Source organism: Bactrocera neohumeralis, chromosome 2, assembly GCF_024586455.1.
Source record: "Bactrocera neohumeralis isolate Rockhampton chromosome 2, APGP_CSIRO_Bneo_wtdbg2-racon-allhic-juicebox.fasta_v2, whole genome shotgun sequence".
NCBI classification, from domain to species: Eukaryota; Metazoa; Arthropoda; class Insecta; order Diptera; family Tephritidae; genus Bactrocera; species Bactrocera neohumeralis.
Window position 1 is genome coordinate 45574383 of NC_065919.1, and position 14075 is coordinate 45588457.

Sequence of the window (14075 nt, forward strand, 5' to 3'; positions counted from 1 at the left end):
TTTCGTTGATAAATATGCCTATTTACATTATTAGGCCTATTTACACTACGTAATCGCTTTAACCAGGTAACATTCGAGGGTTTTTTGAAATTTAAAAATAGTATTAAGTTCCTCGAACAAGGTTAGGTTTAGATAATAAGATTGATCCTAACTGATGGATTTCACTTGGACAGATATTTGTTCCATAAACTCCTAAAAGTGGCACATCAGATTCTCACAAAGACATACAAAGCATTTTGAGATTACCACAAATATATTAAGGCGGTTAATATCAATCCCAACCACTACGCTAGGTTTGCAAAAAGTGTCTCTACTCAGATATTTCAATCTCAGTCTGGCAAAAGCGGAGCAATAGAGGAGAAAGTAATAAAATGATTCCACCTCGCCTTCCTCCTTACAGCTTTGTCAAAGAGACAAAATATTTAGACGCACCGCGTTTGAACCTATTAGACAGTGTCCTGTTGGAACATCTACCTTTTGCGACGAAATTGAGTTTGCCTCGTGACCTCTTACGATTAACTCTAAGCAAGAAGGATCTCGCAGTAGTTCTGGTTGTTGATTAGCACTTGTGAGCTCATTGATGGTCCGTAAGTCCAACGCTAAAACGCAAAAGGACATCGGAAAACCGACTCACTTCCAATCAAATGAAATTGGTGCCATCCCAAGCAAGCTCATTGGCTTTGCAGTTTCCGGCGATTACACTGCCACCGGGCACCCATATAAATCTAATATGCTTTAAACTATTGCCCAGGAACTAAATATTGCACAAAAATGTTATTTAAATAAGACTAAATATATAAAGAAGTCTGTTGTTTGAATGCCGAAGTAATACAAAAGAACCTCATGGATGGAATTTCTATTTACGAAGCCCGGCTTAATTGCAACAAAATCTATTCCGTTTGAAGCATATTGTCATTGTTGTTGAAATACTTAAGCTAGCAACAAGTAAAAACGGTCGCTGTCGAATGCGCAAATGGACTAAGCTCAGATTGACAGTCACCATGATTTTGTTGTGTTTACTGGGATTGACAGGGGATATTCTACTATGAACTGCTCTAATACGTCCAACCCCCTAAAACGGACCTGTCCTGTCAACAATTGGCCACTCTAAAGGAAGCAAAAGCCCAGGGGCTAACTTTGACTAATAGAAAAGGAACTGTTTTCCATCAGAACAACACCAAGCTACACTCTTCGATAGTGACTCATCTTTTGGAGGTGGGATGCATCCACCTTATAGTCGGTAGCTAACGATTATAGTCTGCGTTCCCACGACAGTCGGGTCTACGTAACCGGAACGAACCCGGACTTTTATCCGGCAAGGACTGTCAACTCGGCAGAATTCTGCCGCTACAACAACTGACTTAAAATGCTTCTCAAGACAAGCTTGTAAAAATGGACCGTCCCCGTTTTTTGCCATTAGTGACGAGGTACTAGACCTTTATATGTATACTAATATCCATTTTTCATCTTCCATTCTTATTATCAAAATCACTTAAATTCGTTAACTGTGTAGTTATTTCGGGCAATAAAACCATACTATCGATTAACACCTGCTAAAAGCTGAGATTTCTTGATGTGAGAGTACATGTACATATGTACATATGTATTTGTATATAAGCCGACACGAGTAGGCACCTACATATGTAGTTCCTCTCTGAAAACAGCTGCTGAACACCGCAAATAAATTGTACGGGTTAATTAGTGGAATTTTTGTGGCATAAAATATCTCAGATCGACGTGTCGAACAAATGAATGAACACAACCGCTACAAGTGCCTACATACATACATACATACAAACATATTTAAAGATCTACATGTATGTGGTATATTATATATTAGACACAAAGTAGTCGCTTGCTAGCAGTCACTACATAAGAGCGACCTTGCGGAGCGCGCAGTTTCGTTGCACACGAATTATGAGTAGTCATACCCACCCCACATAAACCGGTATACCGCGGTGCCCTGTACACAGCCGAACAGTTAAAGTAAAATTTTTGCTTGATGACGCTTTGTTGATTTGAATTTGATTTTTATTCTTTTATTTATTTATTTTTTTAATTTCATTCAGTTAGATATACTATATTATATATGTAGATGTACATAGTATATGTAGAAAATACATTTAAATACTCCCACTTTTTTGTCTCGTTCAAGCTTCGGTTAATGAAAATTTCCAATTTTAGTATAAATTAAGCGTCTAACGGCAGCACTCTGTGATTGTCTGTGGCGTTGCCGCTTCTGTTATTGCAGCCCACTGCACCATTCTTGTTGTTGTTGTTATTGTTGGTGTGACGCACTCACTTTCAAACCAACCGGGTAATTGTGGGTGGGTATCACCACCGTAATTTTTCTCTTGTTCCATATTGTTTCCTCAGTATTTTTCATTTGTTTTTGTTTTCTACTTTTGTTTTTGTTTTTGTTTTTGTTTTTATCTGCTTGAATGCTTAATGACGCTGTCAGCTGCTGTTGCTGTTAGCTTTACTGATTTTTATGACCTTTTTGTTGTTTATTTGAATTTGAACAATTATTTATTTTGTGCAAATTTCCGCTCGCATTTGCGGTCGCCCGCTTCTGTGTATGTGTGTGTAACTGTGTTTTAATGTTTTAAACATGTTGCTTTGCCGATTCGCTTTTAAATACATATTTATGTGAAGTTGTTTAACTGTAAATTATTTCTAAAAATATTTTTCCAGTTAATGTTTATAAAGTATTCAACATTTTTCATGTTTTGAAATGCTTATCAGCGTTGTTGTGGTTAATTTTCGCGGAAGAGCGGGGTTCTGAGATTTTACTTATTTTATACTATATAAATAGCATCATGGTAGTGAATGAGTTATAAGTTTTAAAACAGAAAAAATGTTTTTTTCGGCAAAATCAATTTATTTTCTGCTTCAATACAGCTTTTTGCACGGTCCAAAAGCATGTCGAACGAGTGTTTTATCTCGTTGGCCGGTATGGCCGCCAGTATGCCGGTTTAAGCCTTTTGAATGGCCTCTACGTCCGCATAACACTTTCCTTTCATGGACAAATGCATTTTTCCGAAAAGGAAGAAATCGCACGGTGCCTTATCAGGTGAATACGTGGAGTGGTTAATGGTTAAAATGTGATTTTTGGTCAAATAATCGTCCTTCGAATGTTGGATTCTGAGCAATTTTTGGTCGTCAGTCAATTTGTGCGGAACAAACCGTGCACACACCTTTCGTAAGCCCAAATGTTCGGTCAAAATGCGATAAATCGATTTTTTGGAGATGTTCAATTCCATTTCCATTAATTTCAATGATGATTTCGACTGATTTTTGATGAATTCATGAACAGTTTCGATGGAATTTCCGGTGATCATGGATTTTAATTGGCCCACATGTTGATCGTCATTTATGTCCTCACGACCACTTTGAAAACGTTGAAACCACTCGTGCACTCTGCTAAGAGATAGGCAATCATCGCCATAAACTTGTTTCATCAATTGAAACTTTTCGGTAAAAGTTTTACCAATTATAAAACAAAAATTAATGTTGGCTCATTTTTCGAAGCTCATTTTCGCACCGATAACACAAACATACTGACATTTAAAACGCAATAACTTCACTTCCAATCAATGAAATGTCATGAAATTCTCACTGGACAATCGATAAAGATAGCTGATTTTAAAGCACCAGTCGACATATAGATGGCGCCACCAGGGAGCGCTAGATTCAAAAAGTCCTGTTTACTTTGGAACGCACCTTGTACTGTTGAATTTACAAGGCGGCGCACGAATCGTGCTTCGAAAACAAACCGTAATAACTTTTTCTGTGTGAGTAATCGACTTACTTTTTTATCTGGCAGGTTATTATTTCCATTTTTTTTTTATGAATTCTTGGAATATCGAATAAGGGAGTTTATATAGTGCAACGGTAACATGCTTTGCAGTTCGTCATTTCCAAAGGGTATTTAGGCAGATCTCCTCCGAGTAGATGGAGTTTTGTAAACATGTTTGCCGAATCTGAAAGTATCGCATGAAGAACGCACCATCGACATCCATATGTTCGTGTTCAAGAAACAATCGCAGCTGTTGCAGTGTCAATACAGGCAAATCCAAGAGCTTTCTGACTGCAGCAGACTTTTTTATGAGGTTATGTGAAGCAAGAGGTATATAAAAAAGCAGAAATTTGACTGAATTAAAACAGTCCTTTAAAATCTTTCTGACTGTTCATTATGCCAGTTTATCAAAGTTATACCAGTTTTTTTTTGGAATCGCCACACTTCATTATGCCAGTCTACCAGGTTTATACCAGGTTTTGTTCGATTCGCCACTTAACAAGTTCTCGGGATGAAAAGCAGCTTTTGTTTTATATGCAACTACTTCGTATGACTAATCACATCACACTCAATGTCTTTGTATGTACTTACTTATGTTATAAAATTATGTGTAAAATCTAATTATCAGCTAAGTGTGCCATTAGGGGTCACTGTAAGTGTTTTGTTGTTGTTGTTATACATTTTCCATTGATTATTAACATGCATTGCCATATCATCGTACAGACATGCGGTGCATTTAATCAATAGTCAATATCGCTCAAATCGACACGAATTGCCTTAAGCGTTGGCCCACAAAGGCTTAAGCGCTACAAATCGCTGCATCGTCGAGTACATTCCGGCTATTTTTAAGAAAATTAATATGTCCGTACATATTTGAATACATTTCGGTTTGTAGTTGAACACAGGTAGGTGTGTATGTGTGTGGCATAAATTCGTTAAAAATAGCTAGTCTGAGCGCGTCGGCATTCTGATTGGCATCTACTGGCGTCGAGCGCAAGCAAAAGCCACATTTTCGTTTTAATTTATTATTTGCTTTTACTTTTGATCCTCGATTTCATTCAATGCAAATTTGTTTTTTTGTTTTTTGCTTGTTTTATAGTAAATATTTTTAGTTAAAACTGGTTTTAATTGCGTTTTGCTTTTGTGTTAGCTATTTTGTGGTATTGTTATTGTACACACGTGCGGTTTCGACTCGGGTGGGGGGTCTCTTGTGTACTTTAAAAATAATCATAAATACATAGTTGCTAGTTATTTGCAAAGCATAATCTTTGTATTCTTAAACAAATATTTAGTTTACTTCTTGATTCAGTTCTTTGCGAACAGTATTTCGGAATATTTAAGTACAAAAATTGTAGTTACATAAATATAAACTAATTACTCCCGCATATTTCTAACTTAGAATATGTTTAAATTTTTTTAAGAAAAATATGCGACATTTTTAGTCCAATTTCCTTGCACTTGTTCCCGCTTTAGTGTATTCTTCAGCATTGATTACTGCTGAGGTTTATTTGTTATTGGCGGTTGTATTCTCTTGGAAATGATATTGCGTTGAAACAATGCAAAACAATATTTTTATTGTCTATAATTACAGGAAATGATATGCGTTAAAACTTCTGGGTACTAATTCTTCTTCTTTTTAATTGGCGTAGACACCGCTTACGCGATTATAGCCGAGCTAACAACAGCGCGCCAGTCGTTTCGTCTTTTCGCTACATGGCGCCAATTGAATATTCCAAGCGTAGCTAGGTCCTTCTCCACTTGGTCCTTCCAACGGATTGCAGGTCTTCTTTCTCTGGAGTGTTTTTCCTCTGCTTCTATCCCGGCTGAACTATGTCGATGTCCGTCGAAGCTCATCGTTTCGAAGATATTGCTGGATGTTTTCGAATTTTTTCTCTCCATCCGGACAACATGTTTAGCTTTTGTTCGTCGAGAGAGCCAGCGAAGCAATCCTGCTGTCGTGGTGTTTAGCCAAGTCACTTCGAGTCAACAGTGAAGTCTGTTTGTTTGATGACAGGAGATATTTCGTCTTGCATTCGCAGAACTAACGGCGCGGTTGTTGAGGCCCATGATATCATTATCATTGGCGTAGGCCAGCATAGAAGATTGTACCTTCTCTATTCAGATTTGCAGCTCGAATTATATTCTCCAGGAGTAGTTTGAAGAAGTCGCTCGATATGGAGTCGGCTTGTCTGAAACCACCTTTGATATCGAACCACTAGGAGAGGCTCTTCCGTATGAGGTTTTTGGTATTGCTGAACGTCAGTTTACACAGCCATATTAGTTTTACGGAGACACCGAATTCAGGCAAAGCGGCATAAAGGCACCTCCTTTCGTGCTGTCAAAAGCAGCTTTAAAATCGACGAAGAGGATTGTGTTGATCCTCTTTTCACGGGTCTTTTCCAAGATTTGGCGCATGGTGAATATATCGTCAGTTGTTGATATTCCAGGCCCAGTACGCTCGATAGAACCTTATATGCGATGTTGAGAAGGCTTATCCCACGGTATTTCCGCAGATTGTAGGGTCTCTCTTTGTGTGGATTTGGCAGAGCACACTTAAATTCCAATCGTCGGGCATGCTTTCGTTCGACCATATTCTACAAAGAAGCTGCGGCATGCTGTATTTGAATAGCTCGGCTGGCAATCCATTGGCCCCTGCCGATTTGTTGTTCTTCAGACGCGTAATTGCTATTCGAGCTTTTACACTAGTTGGGGAATGGAACGTATGCTCCATTGTCATCGATTGGGAAATCGGGTTCTCCATCTCCTGGTTTTTTGCTTTCACTGCCATTCAGCAAGCTGAAGAAGTGTTCCCTCCATAATAATAATAAACGATAAATACCTCTTTATACGAGGGCTGCTATATATATTTCTGGCCAATTAATGAAAATAGGAATATTTATCAACGAAAATGGTTTTATTGTTTTTCAAAATATTCTCCATCAAGATTTATACACTTTTGCATGCGCTCAAACCAATTTTCGAAGCACTTTTTCCACTCCGATTGAGACACCTCCAAAACATGGTTTTTGAATGCTTCAACAGCATCTTCTGGCGACGAAAATCGTTGACCACGCATTATTTTCTTGATGTGTGGGAATAAAAAGAAGTAATTGGGTGCCAAGTCAGGGCTGTACGGCGGATGACCCATCAATTCGACGTTTTGGCCGGTCAAAAAGGCGCTGCTTTGAGCCGATGTATGAGAGCTCGCATTGTCATGGTGCACAATGATTCGTCTTCTCTTGTTCGTTTTTCGAATTTCTCCGAAGACTTCAGGTTGCTCAAGCGGAACAGTCGCCACATGACCAGTTTTGCTCATACGCATAGATCCATGATTCGTCACCTGTGACGATCTTATAAACGTCTTTTGAAGCACCGCGATCGTATTTTTTCAGCATTTCTTTACACCAATCCACTCAAGCCTTTTTTTGAGCGATTGTCAAATTGTGCGGGATCCAACGAGAACAAACCTTTTTTACGGCCAGGTGTTCATGCAATATCGAATGTATGCTGGTGGGAGAAATGCATAGGCATGCCTCTATCTGAAGGTATGTTACATGACGGTCTTACATTATCAGTTCACGTACGGCATCGATGTTTTCTGGCACAACGGCTGTTTTTGGACGACCTTCACGGAATTCGTCTTTGAGCGAGCGTCGGCCTCGATTGAATTCGTTATACCAGTTTTTTCACAGTGCTTATAGGATGGTGCTTCATTCATAGCCATACAAAAAGTATATCGATGCACTCTTGTCGTGATAATCCACGTCGAAAGTTGTGAAAAATGATCGCACGAAAATGTTCACGAGTTAATTCCATTTTTTGGCCGAGATGAATTTTTTAATTCCCTGTAAATAAAACAATTCACGATTAAATGACAAAACGTTCTGAGTGATGTTATGCTAAAAAATGTCAAACTTTCCAATGGAAATGTCAGATTGCACCTGGCAACACTTAGTGTTGCCTAGGCCAGAAATATATATAGCAGCCTCCGTATATAGTGTTGATATGCGTTCGGTCGTTCTCGAGTAAAAATTTAAATTTCGAGATTTTTAGGATACATGTACCTATAACACCCTAAAGACGCTGGTTTTGCTTATGGACGGTATGGAACTGCTGCCATGTTCTAAAATTATAATATTTGTGTTGAATTTAATTTTAAATTAATTAAATATTAATGTTTTCTCTTGAATTTTTACTATACACATTTTAATACATTTTTTTTGTTTTAATTATATCTATTAAATTTTAAACGTTTTTCATTACTGTCAGTCACCAATTCCGATTCGCATAAATTCAAATGTAGGAATTTCCATCCCGCCTCTAGTATTTCTATTTTTACTCTCACATACATACAAAAATTCCCAGACTCAACGCGCTTCGGCATTTTCTCTATAAAATCGGAATAAATAAGCAAGTAAAAAAAAAAAATCATTGCGATCCTCGAAATACCATGCCACTGCACAAATATTTTTAGCACCGCCCATTTACGTATTTATGCATTTATTTGTATATTTATTTCTGCTTAAAAGCTCTTTCACTTTCGTTTGCAATAAATTTTCGAAATTTACTTTCCATGGCATTGACGTGTGTACTTGTGTACTCTCAACAGCATTTAATTCACACAAAAGCGAAATGTCGGCATTTTATTCGAAATTTATACGTATTACATATGTATGTGTGTTGATGCGATGAATAGCACTTTTAAAACATGCAAATTTTTAAAATTAATCTATGCCATTGCTGTCACCTTAATTTGTCGTCGCGCGCTATTTTGTGTCCTCGCGTAAATTTGAAAATTTTGAACATTTAAATTAAAAAAAAAAAAAAATGTTCGATTATCAATTAGTATTTCTATAGTTAGACTATATAAGCACACAGAAATTTTTCCTTTAAATTTTGCTAAAAGCGCACAGATTTTTGCTGATTGCCGGCAGGTGTAAGGCGCACCGTTTATTTTGCAATTTCTTTTATTTTGGCTATATTTTTCGCCGAACATTTAATTTAAAATTTTAATTTGTCTTGTCAGGTACAGCGCTGTTGAAATTAATAAATTTTCGCGTATTTTGGTTGGTTGTAAAATTTCTCTGTAGACAAATTATTTATTTGCCATTAATTTAATACGGTACATTTGTTTGTGGATTTTTGCTGCATCAGTTGAAATCGTTTTGTTAATTATATTATATTTAGCCATTTAGTGGGAAATTAATTACAATTTTGTTGAAGAAAGTTCCAAAGTTAGTCGCCTTTGAAGTGAAGCTTCTTATTACAAAGAGTCTAAACAATTAGAATGTGACAGCTGTCAAAAGGATGGAAAATATAATAGAAAGTTAATTGACTTTACATCATTTCCGATGAGCACAATTAATTAAGATGCACTCGTACATAAAACGTACTCAATTAATTCGTAAATTAATCAGTAAGTGATAGTTATAGAAAAGCAACAACAAGATATCTCACACATTCACCGATATAACCGCTATAAAGTGAACTGGAATATTGAAAATCCTTCGGTTAAGTATTCAGATGCATGCAACTAATGTAACAACGTTGTTGTTTTTCGGTTTTAAAGATAATGTTAAAATGATTAAATTCAAATTCCAGATGTCCTTTGGAATTTAATTTCATTCCTATTTAACCTTTATTAATTCCTGGGAATTTCCAACTTTATGGAACCGAACTCTTTCCTTCAAATATGTCCAAAGATTTTCGATTGGGTTTAAGTCCGGGCTGCATAAAGGTCGGTCTAATAGAGTCACCACGTTTTTCTAAAATCATTGCTTTGTACCACGCGCAGTATGTTTCGGATCGTAATCTTGCTGGTAAATACACGTTACGGGCATATTGTCATCAGCAAATGGTAACATTACGTTGTCCATGATTGACATACGAGGGCTGCTATATATATTCTGGCCTAGGACAACACTAAGTGTTGCCAGGTGCAATCTGACATTTCCATTGGAAAGTTTGACATTTTTTAGCATAACATCACTCAGAACGTTTCGTCATTTAATCGTGAATTGTTTTATTTACAGGGAATTAAAAAATTCATCTCGGCCAAAAAATGGAATTAACTCGTGAACATTTTCGTGCGATCATTTTTCACAACTTTCGACGTGGATTATCACGACAAGAGTGCATCGATGAACTAAAATCTTTTTATGGCTATGAAGCACCATCTTATAGCACTGTGAAAAACTGGTACAACGAATTCAATCGTGGCCGACGCTCGCTCAAAGACGAATTCTGTGAAGGTCGTCCAAAAACAGCCGTTGTGCTAGAAAACATCGATGCCGTACGTGAACTGATAATGCAAGACCGTCATGTAACATACCTTCAGATAGAGGCATGCCTATCCATTTCTCCCACCAGCATACATTCGATTATTGCATTACGGCCAGGTGTAAAAAAGGTTTGTTCTCGTTGGATCCCGCACAATTTGACAATCGCTCAAAAAAAGGCTCGTGTGGATTGGTGTAAAGAAATGCTGAAAAAATACGATCGCGGTGCTTCAAAAGACGTTTATAAGATCGTCACAGGTGACGAATCATGGATCTATGCGTATGAGCCCGAAACAAAACAGCAATCGACAAAAAAACAAAAAATAAAATAAAAAAAAAAAAAAAAAATTAAAAAAAACATCGTTGATAAATATGCCTATTTACATTATTAGGCCAGCAACCTACGTATATTTGATCTGGTCCATGCGGTCATCGTTTTTACTAATAGGCCCAACATCTCGCCACGACATGATACCCTAAATAAGTATACAGCCGCCACCTTGCTTTAAAGTTGGCCTAGTGTATTTGGGGTCCAACTCCTTGCATTGAGGCCTGTTGACATACGTTTTTTCATCTAAAAAAATCCTACTTATCTTGCTTTCATCAGAAAATAATACTCTTTTCCACTCTTTTGCTGTTCAATGGCGGTATTACTTTGCAAACTGTAAACAGCTCCCTCGATTGCGTTCAGAGAGTAATGGCTTCTTCCTTGAAACACTTCCAAAAAGTCCTGGCTCGCGTAATCGTCTTCTTACGGTATCTACAAATGGTACATTTTGATTTTCTCCAAAACCGCCACTCGAATTTGATTTGCCGTCTTGTGGGAATCCTTTTTTGATTCGCGGATAATTAACTCGTCCTCACGAGGAGTCGTTTTGCGACCTCTTTTATTGGCACTTTCTTTTTCTTAATAGTAATCTATTGAAAGAATATATAGATAATTTAAAATAAAATTCTATTTTTACCGTTAAAAGTTTTACTGAATTTTAATTTATCAGGACAAGGAGGAGGATGATCAATGACTTGTAGAATTTGGTCTTTGTTCGTCGAGAAAGGGCACCTGTTGACAACAGTTATTCTGCGTTGAATTTCGAGGTTGACGTTGGAGTTTGTGTATATTAGTATTATCTATGACAGTTATGACTGACCACAGAGATGTGGGAGCCAAGTTGCGAATGCGACGATTGTTTGTTTGATGACAGAAAATATTGCCTTCGTTTACTACTAGACCCATTTACTTCGCCAATGATATTAATATCATCGGAGTACGGCAGCAGTTGTACACTCTTACTCGTATAGTAGATTATATATATTCTACTTAGCTCTGCAATTTCGAATTATTTTCTCCAGGAGTAGATTAAAAAAGACGCACGGTAGGGAGTCGCTATGTCTGAAACCTCGTTTGGTATCGAACACCGCGGAAAGATGCTTCCCAATCCTGACGGAGGTTTTGGTATTGCTCAACGTCAGTTTATACAGCCGTATTAGTTTTGCGGGGATATCAAATTCAGACATAGCGGCATAAAGGCCTGCTGTCAAAAAACAGCTTTGAAAGCCACTAAGAAGTGATTCGATTCTCTTTTCATGGGTATTTTATGAGATTAGGCGCATGGTGAATATCTGGTCAGCTGTTGATTTTCCAGGTCTGAAGCCAAAATCCAATAATTTTGCTGACGGTGGGCTTTAATCGTTCACACAATACATTTGATAGAACCTTATATGCGATGTTGAGGAGGCTTATCCCACGATAGTTAGCGCAGATGGTGGGGTCTACCTTTTTGTGGATAGGGCAGAGCACACTTAAATTCCAATCGTCGGGCATGCTTTTTTCCGACCATATTTTACAAAGAAGCTGATGCATCTTCCTTATCAGTTCCTCGCCGCCGTATTTAAATAGCTCGTTCGCCAATCCATCGACCTCCGCCGCTTTGTTGTTCTTCAGACGGGTAATTGCAATTCGAACTTCCTCAGGCTGTGTTTACCATCTCCTAGTGTTATGCTTTCACTGCCATTCAGCAGGTTGGCGAAGTGTTCCCTCATAATTATGATCTGGGCATTAGTCGCTAGATCATCTCTGGGGGATCTACAAGAGTTTTGAAACTTTGAAACCCCACATCGTTTCGTAAAATTTTCGAAAACTACCTCCATCGGCCACCTCGTCAAGCTCTTCGTACTCACGCATTTCGGTCTCTCTCTTTTTTGGCTGCAAATGCGTCTCGCTTTCCTTTTAACTCTCGGTATCTATGTTGTCGATTGTAACGTTGCGAGGCAGTCTGTTTTCTCTACTCTGCGACATTGAAGGAAATAAATTAAGGACTACAATGATAATTATTTAATATAATATTATATAATTTACTTCCGCTTACTAAAAATATAAAAAAATATTAAGAAACGAAAGAACATAAAAATCAGGTCGCTTTTATTTATCGTTTTTTAAGAGTTATTACTTTTAATCTAGTTTTTATGCTAATTAGTATTATGGACCATTAAATTTTTGTATGCTTGATATTCCGAATGGGTTAGTTAGCATATTTTTTGTTCTTTTGTCATGTAAAAAATGGAACATTTTACAAGGTTTTATACATTACATTATTAAATACGAGTATAGGCACATACATACATAGTTCTAATTTATCAATACCTTTCTCAACACTACACAAAAAAAACTATTTGAAACCCTAGAAACGTTACTCGTGCACAAACATTGCCTTCAAAAACGAATGAAGAACAGATTCCACACAAAAAAAAATTGTGTTCGTAAACATTTCATACAAAAATTTGGAATAATTTTCAAAATTTTCCGTTAAAAATTAAAGAAATAATACAATAATAGCAAAATGTTAAAAAAAATCAACTGTTGGGAGGGTAACCAGTATCAGCTGGTGAGTAGTGATAACTACGATGCCTATATGAAGGAGCTTGGCATGGGCTTGGTTCAACGCAAATTAGGCAACACCAAAAAACCGATCGTTATGCTACATAAGGTTGAAAGCACCCATAATTTAATCACAGTGATCGATGATCAACCAACTGTACTCACCTTCAAGTTGGGCAAAGAGTTCGATGAAGAAACTTATGATCTGCGCAATATGAAGACTACATTCAACTTGTATGACAACACTTTGGTGCAAGAACAAAAGGGTGTCGTGTGCACGAAGATCACACGCGAGTTTCATCTAAATAAAATGATGGAGCAATCTGTGATCAACAATGTGGCCGCGTGTAGAGTATTTCATGTGCTTGGTGAAGACGAAAGCAAAGACTTGACCGAATTGTTGGAGAAACTTGAAAATGAGCAGCAGGAAAAGAAGGATGAGGATAAGGAGGCCAAGCAAAAGAGTGAAGCCAAAAGAGAGGTCGAAAGAGTAGTTAACCAATTGGTGGAATAATAGGCTGCCACAAAGCGGTAATTTGACAAGGACAACAAAGAAGAGGATTTGCACCGGAAAAAGCTGCAAGCGAGAAAAATGTTCCATAGTAATTTTTTTCGCCTCAATCCCGCGAAATTTTTAATCAAAATGGTCATAATTTTTTCAAATAATAGTAACGTGTATTGATTGATTGATGAGTAAAGAGACTTAGAATGGCTTACAATTACGAATATATCGTAAAATGATTGCCAACTGTTTGTTTTTCATTAATACATTTTTGCATACATAAATTAATTGTGTGTGTGTTCTTTAAAAGAAAGCTTTTGAAAGATTTGATTTTCAATCCCAAATTTAATCACAAATTGTTACCCTATAGTAGATACTATTTCAGTAAATAAAACCATTTCACCAATTAAACATCAGATTAATCAATATTTTCTTTCTATATTTTCAGAACAGCGGTTTTGTTTCCACCACCTCAACAATTTAGCTGAAACCATCCCGAACGGTATGTAGATAATCACTCTTTAGGCTAAATGTAGATATATTAAGAGAATACAAATACTAGCCCTAGACAACTAGTGTGTTGTGCTTCGCTTGCGCTTTTTCATTTAAAGTAGTTTCTTG

General features: G+C 37.1%; 2 protein-coding genes across 2 annotated transcripts in view; both read left to right on the plus strand.

Moving 5' to 3' along the window:
* The window catches only part of LOC126751339 (E3 ubiquitin-protein ligase RNF181 homolog), a 76275-nt gene that overhangs the window by 10626 nt on the left and 51574 nt on the right, over positions 1-14075 (plus strand). The window contains exon 2 of the mRNA XM_050461529.1: positions 13903-13956. The gene's annotated coding sequence lies outside the window, so the exon portion shown is untranslated. The remainder of the gene's footprint in view (positions 1-13902; positions 13957-14075) is intronic.
* Positions 12837-13634, plus strand: LOC126751336 (probable fatty acid-binding protein). Its single transcript, XM_050461522.1, has one exon. The coding sequence runs from the start codon at positions 12915-12917 to the stop codon at positions 13464-13466; it is 552 nt and encodes a 183-aa protein (XP_050317479.1). The 5' UTR covers positions 12837-12914; the 3' UTR covers positions 13467-13634.